This window comes from Oryctolagus cuniculus, chromosome 9, assembly GCF_051225735.1.
Source record: "Oryctolagus cuniculus isolate XC-2025 breed Fujian yellow rabbit chromosome 9, ASM5122573v1, whole genome shotgun sequence".
NCBI classification, from domain to species: Eukaryota; Metazoa; Chordata; class Mammalia; order Lagomorpha; family Leporidae; genus Oryctolagus; species Oryctolagus cuniculus.
In genome coordinates this window covers 119,911,123-119,924,277 of record NC_142875.1, presented here as the reverse complement: position 1 = coordinate 119,924,277, position 13,155 = coordinate 119,911,123, and the positions used below count along the sequence as shown (strand labels likewise).

Genomic DNA, 13,155 nt, shown 5'->3' with positions numbered 1-13,155 from the left:
AGACAGCTGAATGTTGTCACCACTTACTTGGAAACTTTGGGGAATAATCATGTTACCAGTATCTTAATGTTTTCTTTCTCCAATTTTAGCTGTGACGGTTGAAAAAGCAAGTCCAGTGGGAGAAGGAAATTTCCGGAATCGTTCTGCCCCACCTTGTGCAAACTCCACAGTTGGGGTTGTTAAGATGACACCGCTTTCTTTCATTCCTGGAGCAAAAATAACTAAGTATCTTGGGATAATTAACATGTTTTTTATTCGGGAAACCACTTCTCTTCGTGAGGTAATTTTATAGAAAAAATTTTTTTTCATTTTTCTCTGATTAAAAGTTTAGTTTAAAATTGTTGTGTTTTTTTCTTGCCAGAATAGCATATATGTTTACATTTTACTTAATTTACTTATATTTCAGTAACCTGTCCCAATTGATTCTACACTAGAATTGCCAAGCTTCATTTCACAGCTGGTATTATCACAAGTCACATTAAGTTTAAATTCATTAATTATTAGAAATTTTAGATTTTTACTACATAGTAAATAAATACATTTATCTATTTGATTAGAAGTTTAAAATAGCTGTAAAGGAGCAGCTTAATTTTCACAGTAGTTATTTGCCTGAGATATATTTCAGTAGCAGTTTTTAAGGGATCACATATAGAAATATTAGAGAACTCTATGTCAGATACACATCTGTATAGATACTTTATATCATTTAAACCTATTGTTTCTTTGCTCTAAGAATGAGACTACTCATTTTCAGACTTTCCAGCAGTATGTGAGAATCCATTTCTTCAAATTATTACTTTACAATGAATGTCATTAAATTTTCATTTGTTTTTTAAAGAAGAGTAGCTTGAAATTTTACTTGATGTGGGTTAAGTCTAGAACTAGTCTACCTTTATTCTTTTGTAACATGAATTTAGACTCCAGAAAAATGGAAATTATACTGGCTTTAGTTTATAGAACAGGGCTGCTGAGCAAATTAATATTGTGAATAGGGAAATTTCTAAATTATGGAGGCACAAAACCCATGTTTCAAGTTAGCAGCCATGTGTATTTTTAAAAAGTGTGTCAAAGTTTCTTGGTTGCACTTTTCCCTGCCATCTCACCAGAAGTGTTCCTGCCTCTCTGGGAACAGCCTTCATTCTCTGTGTATATCACACTCCTACCCTACACCCAGCACACTGCCTGGCACACAAGAAACATGGGGCAGTTGGATATAAATGAGCAGAGGCTTCTGAGGTTATCTAATAAATTAAATGGATGTTTCTTTTAAGATAAATAGGTTTGCTAATCATATTGTAATTATGTTGAGTGGAAGAATATCTTAACATATTCTTAAAAAATCATTTAGTGAAGAATTAAAGTAGATAACACTTCTATGTCCATTTAAATTTGACAAAGAAGGTTTGGTGCTAGAAGCTGATATAGATTGTGACTTAGCCCTTTCTAGTTGTTCTTAACAGTACATGGGCATTGTGCTGTTTGAATTCAGAAGTTGTATTTGATTTCTGCTTCTTAATCTCCCATATCATAACATGTTCTTTCACAGATTTCCCTTAAACATAGGCTTTTCAAAAAAATTTTTATGTATTTGAAAGGCATAGCTATAGAGAGAGATGGGCAGTCCAAGAAATCCTCCACCTGCTAACTCTTCAAATGGCCTCAGTGGTCAAGGCTGGGTCAGGCCGAAGCTGGGAGTCAGGAACTTCATCTGGGTCTCCCATGTAGGTGCAGGGGCCCAAGTATGTGTGCCATCTTTAGCCACATTCCCAGGCCATTAGCCGGGAGCTGGACCAGAAGTGGAGCAGCTAGGGCCTGAACCAGTGCCCCTGTGGGGAGCAACCGGGACTGGACTGAGTTACTGGAATTAAGACTTATTCTATGCATCTGCTCTCCCACAATATGACGCTGGGAGAGGAGAAAACAGCTTCTACGCAGCTGCCTCTTGCCAACTTGAGTGATGACCTCCAGGAGCTGATCCTACTCCTGATTGGAGGAGAGCAGCGTACTCGGCGTGTGGGCAGCCAAGTTGGGATTGGCGGAGGAGGACTATAAAGGAGGAGAGAGACAGCATACACCAGGAACATCTAAGGGGAACACCTGTGCAGCCTCCGAGAGAGCCGGCCGGCGGTGTGCCACTCTCCTGCGGAAGTGGGGAAAGTGGCCAGGGGGAACCGCCCTTCCACGGAGGTGGAAGGGACGGTAGCCAACCCAGGAAGAACCAGCAGCAAACCCGGGGAGGGCCGAGCAGACGAAAGAACAACGCAGGGTCCTGTGTCGTTCCTCCACGAAGACGGGGAGCGACATAATGGTGCCGTGACTCGGATCGGAAACCTAGGAGGGATAGGAAACCTAGGAGGGAAGAAACGGGAAGAAGTGGGAAAATACCGGAGAGAGAGACTAGCAAAGAGCCTAGGGAAAGCCGGACGAAAAAGGTGCCAGAAGGAGCTATTGAAAGCCTAGGCATAGACTCAGATACGGACTACGGGGGGAAGCTGGGAGAAATCTCTAAGGTCTAAAGCAAAAGTGAAAGCTAGAACAAACAGACTCGGATACGGACTGTGGGGAGAAGCCAGGAGAAATGAGGGAGGAATATTGTTGGAAGAAAACTTAGGGAAACATACCGGGTAGAGAAAAATGTTAGGGAAATTGAAGCTGTGGGGGCAGGCAGAGGCAGAAACGTAAGCCAGCTTGGGATTCTTCAAGTCAGCCCGGGGAGCAAAAGGCGAGAAGCTAGACGCGTAAGCCAGGTTGGAATCCGTCAGATTAGCCCGGGGAGCAAAAGACAGGAAGCCAAACCATAAGGCGGAGACGCGTAAGCTAGGTTGAATTCGCCAGGTTAGCCCGGGGAACTTAGATTGAATACCGGTGGTGGCGGAAATGTAAGCTACGCTGAGCCGGGAAGCCGCGCAGATGAGAGAAGCGCTGGCTGAAGCGGCTCAGAGCCGGGAAGCCGCCGAGAAGCAGCCTCGGGGCAGGCGCCGGGAAGCCGCAGGGATAAGAGAAACAGAAGTTTAGAAGTAAAATGAGAGAAATAGGAATGCTGGCAGATAGAAGTAAAATAGGAGAAATAGGAATGCCCGGAGATAGAGAAATAGAGAAAAATAAGGCCTCCCCACAACACGCACGGCAATGAGGGAGCTTGGATTCGGTCTGCCTGATTAGGGAGGTGGTGAGCACCTGCGGGCGGCTAGCAGCTTATGCGCCGCAGGTCACCGAAGACAGGCACGAATTAACATCAATAAGTCTCCCCACTAGACGGCAATGAGAGGGCTTGGATTCGGTTTGCCTGATTGGTAGGGCTTGTAAGCACCTGTGGGCAACTCTAGCAAGCAGAGCAGAGTGTGTGCCGCGGGGCACCGAAGACAGGCGCGTATCAACGCCAAAAAATGGAAAGGGGGATCTGTGGGGAGCAACCCGGACTGGACTGAGTTACTGGAATTAAGACTTATTCTGTGCATCTGCTCTCCCACAATATGACGCTGGGAGAGGAGAAAACAGCTTCTACGCAGCTGCCTCTTGCCAACTTGAGTGATGACCTTCAGGAGCTGATCCTGCTCCTGATTGGAGGAGAGCAGCGTACTCGGCGTGTGGGCAGCCAAGTTGGGATTGGCGGAGGAGGACTATAAAGGAGGAGAGAGACAACATGCACCAGGAATATCTAAGGGGAACACCTGTGCAGCCCCCGAGAGAGCCGGCCGGCGGTGTGCCACTCTCCTGCGGAAGTGGGGAAAGTGGCCAGGGGGAACCGCCCTTCCACGGAGGTGGAAGGGACGGTAGCCAACCCAGGAAGAACCAGCAGCAAACCCGGGGAGGGCCGAGCAGACAAAAGAACAGCGCAGGGTCCTGTGTCATTCCTCCACGAAGAGGGGGAGCGACATGCCCCTATGGGATGCCTGCCTCACAGGCCTCAGCTTAACCCACTATATGCCAGCACTAGCCCTTCAACATAGATTTTTAATATTAACTGTGTGACATGATATCCCAAAAGTGTTCCTTACCTGATGAGTTGTCTTCACAGTTAATCTTTTAAAAATTAACCTTGTATAGCTACTCTGCTATTAGAATTGCATCTCCTTCTGTCAAATCATGCTCATCGTCATTTCAGTACATTGATGGAGACATAAACAACTGCTCCTCCTGTCTCCCAGTCTGAGCCATGTTCCAGTCACAGTTGCCTCTTTTACAGCTTCTTAAACTGAGTTTGACAGAAGGAGATGTTGAACATAGAGGCATAGTTTGAGTGCTTGCTCTGCCATTTACCCACTAGCTGTGTGATTGGCTCTAGTGATGGGCACATGACAAATTATCTCAACTTTGATTTTATCTTTTGTTAAGTTAGTAAATCCCTGTACTGTTGAGTAAGGTTTGTTTGTTCATTCATGAGTTAAATCTCCACTTTGCAGGGAAGTTAAATTATTTTATTCATTATATTAAAACTCCTTGTGTTGTTTTAATATATTAATATATATGTATATGCTTTGCTATTTTGTATACATTCCTCTATACCCACATATAATATGAGTTCCTTTTGCATTGTTACCTAGGAAGGAGGAGTCAGTGGATTTCTCCATGCTTTTATTGCGGAGGTGTTTGCGATGGTGAGAGCTCACGTCGCAGCCTTAGGAGGCAATGCTGTTGTGTCCTACATAATGAAGCAGTGTGTTTTCATGGAGAATCCAAATAAAAACCAGGTGAGATACAGTGGAACATCTGATCGCAGGAACCTGAGAATTGCACCCATGACCGTCTACCACCCCTGCCTCTGCGAAAGGGAATTACCTTTCAGAGATCTTTGATTCTAGATGCTTGAAATGTATTTTAATGAATTTATGAATACCCATGGTCGTATATAGCGCAGATGTTGTTTTCACATTTCCAGTGACTTGTTTTAGTGTTCTTTATTTTTAAATTTATTTATTTATTTATTTGAGACAAAGCTGGGGGTGGGAGGAGAGAATGCTTCCACCTGCTAGTACACTCTCCAAATGCCCGCAAGGACCATGGCTGACACTGGGATCCGAGAACTCAACCCAGGCTCTTCCTTGTGCATGGCATGGGGGTCTGCAAGCAGGTAGCTGGAATCAGGAGCTGGAGCTGCGAATCAAATCCAGGTGCTCCAGGGTGGGATATGGGCCTCTTACATGCTGTCTTGATTGCTGGTCCAAATGCCTGCCCCTAGTTACTGTCCTTATTCACTTTTGGGATTTCTGCTCCCGAGCCATTGTTTGCACCATTTTCTCAGTGGGTGTTTGGTATACGTAAAAGCTAAACATGAAGAGCTGAAAAGTTAACAACACGGTCGATTCTAGCAGCCGTGCTGCAGCCAGTTAATACTAAGCAGTTTAATTCTGTTAATGGGGGATAAAAGGCACCCTGTTAGCTTAAATTGTGGAATAAATTTGTCCATTTTAAGATCATAGCATTTATAATTTTTTTTTTAAAGATTTTAAAGAACTATAGATCTGCTAGCAGAACATCTGTGCTTTCCAGCCTGTTCTTCTTGCTGCACAGCAAAATCATACTGTTTCTGTAGCCCACTGTGGTAAATAGATAAAGGTGTTTGTGACTGGTAGTAACTGGCCCTGGGTTTCTGGTCCAGGGGACTGCCCTAAGAGGAGAGGGGATCAGTATTCTTGACAGACAGAAAGCTCAGGAAGCCATAGTACAGCATCATTACTACTATTTGTGCAGGAATAACAATGAATACTTGGATGTATATGTATTTATGAGGGGATCTCCAGAAAGTTCATGAAAAGGTACATTATAGAAAATTATGTATGGATTTCAAGGAATTTTTTGCACCAGAATAAATTTTATTTTTTAATTCCATTTCTCCATGAATTTTTTAACTACCTTCATATATGTGTATATATTTGTTCCCAGTTTTATTTCTAGATAATTGTATAACTTTTAATATTTTAAATTTTTAACTTTTTTAAAGATTTTATTTATTTACTTGAGAGGCAGAGTTACAGACAGAGAGAAAGAGAGACAGAGAGAGGTCTTTGATCTACTGGTTCACTCCCCAGATGGTCGAAATGGCTGGAGCTGGGCCGATCTGAAGCCAGGAACCAGGAGCTTCCTCGAAGTCTTCATTGTGGGTGCAGGGGTCCAAGCACTTGGGCCATCTTACACTGCTTTCCCAGGCCATCAGCAGGGAGCTGGATTGGAAGTGACACCCATGTGGGATGCCGGCGCTGCAGGCGGATGCTTAACCTTCTAAGCCACAGCACTAGCCCTTAAATTTTTAATTTTTTATTTATATAAAGAGAGTCTAGATAATTCTAAACAAAGGCAAATCTTTTGAATTCTTAGTACCTTGATTTTTCATTGATAAGATTATCTTACAGTGACAGGTGCTGTCATAAAAAGTTCATTATTATAGAAATTCAAAATGGTTTAGCTTTATTTTATTATCAATCATTTTTTAAAAGATTATTTATTTATTTATTTGAAAGACAGTGGCAGAGGGAGAGACAGAGTTACCTTCTTTCCACTAATTCACTCCCCAAATGTCTGCAGGAACTCTATCTGGGTCTCCCACATGGGTGGCAGGGACCCCAGTACTTGGGACATCATCCACTGCCTTCCCATGTGCATTGGCAGGAACCTGGGTTAGCAGCAGAACAGCCAGGACCTGAACCAGCTGGTCCCTATAATCAATAGGTTTAATCTTTTTATCATAACAGTACTTCATTTATAAACTCCTTTCAGTTTTCCTTGATAGGTTGGACATTTTTGTTATTCGGGGCCTATTGTACTTCATTATTAGATATTGAAGAAAAATAATGAGTTCACGAAACTAGAAGACAGCCCTCTGATAAACTGGTGATGGCGAGGGCAAGTTAGGGAAACATCTGGGAGGATTGCAGGTAGGCAACTGGGGCATATGTAAAGTTCCGAGAGATTTCTAGGCTTGAGTTGTAGAGTTAGGACCAGCTTATTGATACGTATGCAGCCAAGAAAACTGTGTAGAGTTAGCATAAAGGGTACTTGGAGGAGAAGAAAGAGCCAGAAAGAAATAGTCAAAGAGGAAGCAGGAAAATGGAGAGTCTAAGTAGTGCCTGGATACAGGTGTGGATGTAGATGGAATCCAGAGAAAGCACATCCCCATCACCATAATTTGCTGTAAACAATTTTTTTTTTTTTTTTTTTTTTTTGGACAGGCAGAGTGGACAGTGTGAGAGAGAGACAGAGAGAAAGGTCTTCCTTTTGCCGTTGGTTCACCCTCCAGTGGCCACTGCGGCCGGCACGCTGAGGCTGGTGCACTGCACTGATCGGAAGCCAGGAGCCAGTGCTTCTCCTGGTTTCCCATGGGGTGTAGGGCCCAAGCACTTGGGCCATCCTCCACTGCACTCCCGGGCCACAGCAGAGAGCTGGCCTGGAAGAGGGGCAACCGGGACAGATACCGGCGCCCCGACCGAGACTAGAACCCGGTGTGCCGGCACTGCAGGCAGAGGATTAGCCTGTTGAGCTGTGGCGCCAGCCTGCTGTAAACAATTTGATATAATCTGGTCACAAAGAAATCATCTTGGAATCATCTTGTTCTTATTTGTACTAACTTTATTTTGCATAATAGAATTTTTGTAGTCTTATTAAACAGTTCCTTTTTGCTTAATTATTTTGTGTTTGAGATTAAGATTTGTATTTTAGGGGGCCAGCGCTGTGACGCAGTAGGCTAATCCTCCGCTTATGGCGCTGATGTCCTATATTGGTTCCACAGTCCTGGCTGCTCCAGGTTTGATCCAGCTCTCTGCTGTGGCCTGGGAAAGCAGCGGAAGATGGCCCTTGCTTGGGAGACCCAGAAGAAACTGCTTCAGATAGGCTTAGCTCTTTCTGTTGTGGCCATTTGGGGAGTGAACCAGCAGATGGAAGACTTTTCTCTCTCTCTTTCCTTCTCACTGTCTGTAACTCTACCTCTCAAATAAATAAATAAAATATTTTTTTTAAGATTTGTATTTTAGGGTTTCCATGGTATTAGGTTTATATAGTTTCTGTTTATAAAGTTAATTAGCATTTTGACAAGTGCCTTGAAATCAACCTACCTCTCTGCCTCAGTTTGCTCATCTATAGCCTGGGCAGAGCAATTGGGCATGAGTTCATAAATGTGATGTGCTTATGCCTGACTGACAGTAAGTGCTCTAAAAGTTGGTACTGTTACCTTTAACATGTCTAAAAGTCCTTAATGGATTCTTACAGGATAAAATTTAAGCTTCTTAATATGTCATATTAATTCTTTACAACTTGGCCTTTTCGTCCTCCTTCAGGCTCATCCCTCACTCCTTCCTCTCCCAGTATACATACTTTATAGTGCAAGTGCATTAAATTGGTTAGTTTTCCGAATGACCTGTGTTTTTTCTCTTTTCTAGCACTTTATAATGTGTTGATATGTAACGCTGCCTTTGTAAGTGAGAAAACAGGCTCACAGAGTTTTCGTGTACATTACAAGGCTATAAATAGGAAAGCTAGACCAGGACCCCCATTTCTTGGGTTCAGATTTCTATTGGCCCTCTCCCTCCATGGCCACATAATAATTGTCACTACTTATGTGCATGCATCACTTCAGGTGGTGAGCTGTAGGAGGCGACTCCAAAAAGCTCAAAATATAAGCTTATTTTGGTGCAAAAAAAATTTTTTTTAACTTTTATTTAATGAATATAGATTTCCAAAGTACAGCTTATGAACTACATTGGCTCCTCCCCCCCACCCGCAACCCTCCCCTTTCCCGCTCTCTCTCCCCTTCCATTCATATCAAGATTCATTTTCAATTTTCTATATATATATAGAAGATCAGTTTAGTATACATTAAGTAAAGATTTCAACAGTTGGTGCAAAAAATTTTTGAAATCTGTGAGTAGTTTTTTATAATACACATTTTCCATGGACCTTTTGAATACCCTTCATTTGTATGTGTGTACGTGTCCCTTAGAGAAATCTGAGAGACATATTAAAGAAGTATTAACCCATGACTTTTCACTGCAACTTGTTTATAATAGAAAAATATTGAAACAACCTAAATGCCCATGAAGAGAGAAGTGGAAATAGATTGTGGAATATTCATGTCTGAAATACTATACGGAAGTGAAAATGTGTGACCTAAAGTTCTGTCAGCATGGACGAATCTCAAAAATGTCATGAATTAATGAAAGCAATTTGTAAAAGGACACGAACATTATGAAACCATTTATATATTAATTATATAAATAATTTGCAAGATAATTTCAATGTAAGGGAACTTGGGCAAAATTTACTAAGATATATGATTTGACCTAACAATTCTATTATAAGGAGTTTTTCCTATTGATACACAAATTTATGCTAAATGCCTGTTTTGTATTGTTCTTATAGTACTGTTTGTATTAGCATGACACTCATTGGAAGCAATCTAAATGTTCATCAGTGGTTAACTAATTAAGAAATTCTAGTTAATCCATACTTTGGAATTTTCATGATCATAGGCCTCTCAGTTCAGCTTACACAGTTTTGATTGAAAAATTAAAATAGAACAAGCTTTCTGCTTATGGGTAGCAAACCTTATAGATCTGATTTGGCTCCTTCTGACATTTTGTTTCCTAACCTTAAAAAATAAATGATGCTCAATTTTCTCCAGCTTAGAATATAAAAAAGACTGCATTGATAGGGTTAAATTCCCGGGATACTCAGCTCTTTGGGGATGGACAAAATAGCTGGTGTCATGTTTACAAAACTCTCTTGACCTTGATGGCACTGATGTTGAGAAATAAAAATCTTTTTATCTTTTAATTCTGTTTTCCTGTGAATCTTTTGAAGTCCCTTCATAGATAAATTCCTATGTATATGGATCATAGAATGTGTACTTTCTTTGCTTCATGTGATATTGCCAAATTGCTTTCCAGTGTGGTTGTACTTTGCCCAGCAGTTAAGCTGTTTCTCTTGTCCTGTGTCTTTGTCAATGCTTTACAACAGCTTTGCTTTTTTTTTTTTTTTTTGCCAATATATATAAAATGTGGTCTGTCTCTTAATGTCATTTTAATGTATATATCTCTGATTATTAGTGCCCTTTAATATTTTTTTGTATGACCTTTTGGGGCTTTTTGAGTTTTCTTTCCCATAAGTGCATCCTGTTTTCTTTTTTTATTTGGTTGTCTTTCTTTTCCTAATGATTTGTAGGCCTGTGTTTTCTCAGCTGTACAGCACTGTCCCTTGTGTCACAGAGCTAGGAACACAGCGTGGAGTATAACTGAACCGTCTTGTTGTCTTGTTGGTTGTTCTACAGGCACAGTGTCTCATAAATGTAAGTGGTGATGCAGTGGTTTTTGTTCGTGAATCTGACTTAGAAGTGGTACCATCTCAGCAACCCACTGCCAGCTGCCAGCCGTCATGTACTGGAGGAGAAGTCACAACCTGAAGAGAATCAGAAAGAGTGAGCTCAGCTGAATGAAATCCATCTGTCTCCATTGCTTTGTCGTTCGTTAGCTTTATAGAATTTTTTAAAAATTGAATTTAATTTGAGGTAAATAAGAAAGAGGGGATACTTATTGAATAGATGTGACTTGTCTGGAATCTCTGGGAGGCATGAGAGTTTCCTAATCCTGACTTTTCCTTTTTGCCCAGTTCAGACAGGCCCATGAATCCTGACCTTTCCTTAAGTTCAGGTAGAGTTCTAAGAGAACGTAGCAAAGATGTTGTGAGTCATGGGTACTTTATTCTGATTTTAATAAAACCGTAATTTAAAAGCTAAAATGGAAAGATTATCAGGAAAAAAGAGTGATCCTAGTGTATTTTGGAAAAACTAAGAAACTCAAAAGTTGCTGAGGAATAAATGGTCTGTTCAGAAATGTGTGGGAACAGCAGGGAAAAGTTTTCGGAAAACCACCATGTGAGTTTCCCGTGTGTTTTATTTTGATGAGGAATTTGCTAACAACTGAAAAAGGAAAGTGCTTAAATCATTTTTTAAACAGAAGCTAAAATTCTATAACTTACATCCCTAAGACACTCAGTAATTTATCGGAGTTGGTGTCCTTTCGTTGAAAGTTATAATAATCTCCGTAAAGAAAGAGGGAGAAATAGAATTTCGTACTGGTGACACTTGAGTTGATATTTAATCTGTCTAGAAGAGGCTAGGCTTAAACTGAGAAGAAAATATCAGTGCATTTTCTTGAAGTAGTAAAAATGCAGTAGGACCATAAAATTATTTTCTAATAAAATTGTATTAAATTCCCCCTAATTGAACAGAATTTTACTAAGACCTTAGGGTTTTTCAGTGGTTAGATTGTATTTGGCATAGGATTTGGAAACATGACTTGAATGTAAATATGCTGCAAGTGTTGAATGTATACCTAGAAATACTTTCTCTGTCAATGCCAAATGCCTGTTGTAAATGAACTTTAAATATTACATTCCTCCTTTGCACAATAAAATTTCTTTATAAAACCCATGATTTTTCTCCCCCAGGACAACAAATTGCCCTGAATATTAAGAGTCATTTTCTTGTTATCACAGGTGTCAATATTTTTCTGTATTTTGTTTATAATTTTATTTTTTAAATAAAAACTTTATAGAAATATACTGAAAGAGTTGTTTTTGTTTTGCCTCCTTGATTTATTACTGTTTTTTCAGAAATTTTCCACCTGAACCCGTGTGTAAGGCGCTTATCTTAATTTTGTTTGGGTTTTCTTGGGGGTTGGGCAGAGCAAGCCTTAAAATCGCAGAACTATTGTTTATTTTAAAGATGAATCCCAGTCCTAGTGATAATCTTAGCGGTAGGATTTCTGGTAGGGAGCAGAGGCACTAGGGACTCCAAACTTTGGATTTCCAGGGACTTGGGTCAGCTACTGGCACTGGTCTGGTCACACTGGGCATGGATGTCTTTGACCTCCTTTTTGGAAGCCTCATCCACATGTTTCTGGTACTAGCTAGCCACTAGGGCTGTGGATATGGACTGATGGGTATCTAAAATCCGACCACACACTCACCACTCTTCACACAGACACGGCTGTCTACTCCAGCAAACCGCTCCTTGCCCATAAGCATCATGTGTGGCTTAGTCATCTCCAGGGCCTGCTGTTGACCTTGACAAGGCCATTGTTGGCAGTGCACCATGGCTGGCTGCTTTCTAGAGTCCTAAGGTCTGCACTGACCACAGCGGGCCCTTGGATGTCAGGACTGCGCGTATGGAGAAGAGATCCTCACCGTGTGGTGCCGCAACCAGCGGAAGGTTGGTCTTAATTTTGGGTTTGTATGTCATTGGGTCACTTTCTTGTTTTTAGGTCGTAAAATGCTACCACTTTGCAGGGCACAGTTTTAGGCAGTGAACAAAACACACATAAGCTCTTGCTGTTGTAGAATTTACCGTTCAATGGCTGCACAAGCAAATAATTTGCAAAATGTCATATGCAGCATTTTAACAGTTGCTGATATTTATTGAGTGGTTGCTGTGTGTCAGCCAGTCTTTTTTTTTTTTTTTTTTTAAGATTTATTTATTTATTTGAAAGAGTTACACAGAGAGCGTAGAGGCAGAGAGTGAGTGAGAGAGGTCTTCCATCCAATGGTTCACTCCCCAATTGGCCACAATGGCCGGAACAGCACCAATTCGAAGCCAGGAGCTTCTTCCGGGTCTCCCATGCAGGTCAGGGGCCCAAGGACTTGGGCCATCTTCTGCTATCCCAGTCCATAGCAGAGAACTGGATCAGAAGAGGAGCAGCCAGGACTAGAACTGGCATCTATATGGGATGCCGGCACTTCAGGCCAGGGCATTAACCTGCTGAGCCACAGCGCTGGCCCCAGCCAGTCTAATAAATATGTTCCTGTATTAGCCCTTATAATCTTACTAGAAACCCTACTGATGAGCACCATTTTATAACTGAGAAAGCTGAGTAGAATTTGTGAGTTGTCCAAAAACACAAAAGTAGAACTAAGATTCAGACGCAGGCAGTCTGGCTCTAAGACCTACATTAAGTGAGAAAATACAGCTAGCAATGAAAGTAGCTTCTTAAAGGAGACGATACTTAAGTTCAGTCAGAGGAACAGTTCAGTAGAATTGACTATTCATGATTTTGTTCGACCATTTGTCTCTTCAACAGCTATTTTTTATGATGGCCGTCTGCTGTGTTCCAGAGTCCTGTCTAGGCAAAGGAACAGTAAGATAACTATCACTGATTACGTGCCCATTTTATG

The 13,155-nt window shown here is 41.4% G+C and overlaps 1 protein-coding gene across 37 annotated transcripts in view; it reads left to right on the top strand.

The window, feature by feature from the left end:
- Positions 1-11,547, top strand: part of C2CD5 (C2 calcium dependent domain containing 5) — a 93,098-nt gene extending 81,551 nt beyond the window's left edge. For all 37 annotated transcript variants that reach the window (XM_002712710.6, XM_002712712.6, XM_070049482.2 and 34 more), the window contains 3 exons: positions 90-280; positions 4,545-4,691; positions 10,256-11,547. In XM_002712710.6, the coding sequence (XP_002712756.1) occupies positions 90-280; positions 4,545-4,691; positions 10,256-10,387 (470 nt within the window). In that variant the 3' untranslated portion in view covers positions 10,388-11,547. The remainder of the gene's footprint in view (positions 1-89; positions 281-4,544; positions 4,692-10,255) is intronic.
- The last annotated feature ends 1,608 nt before the right edge of the window (positions 11,548-13,155 follow it).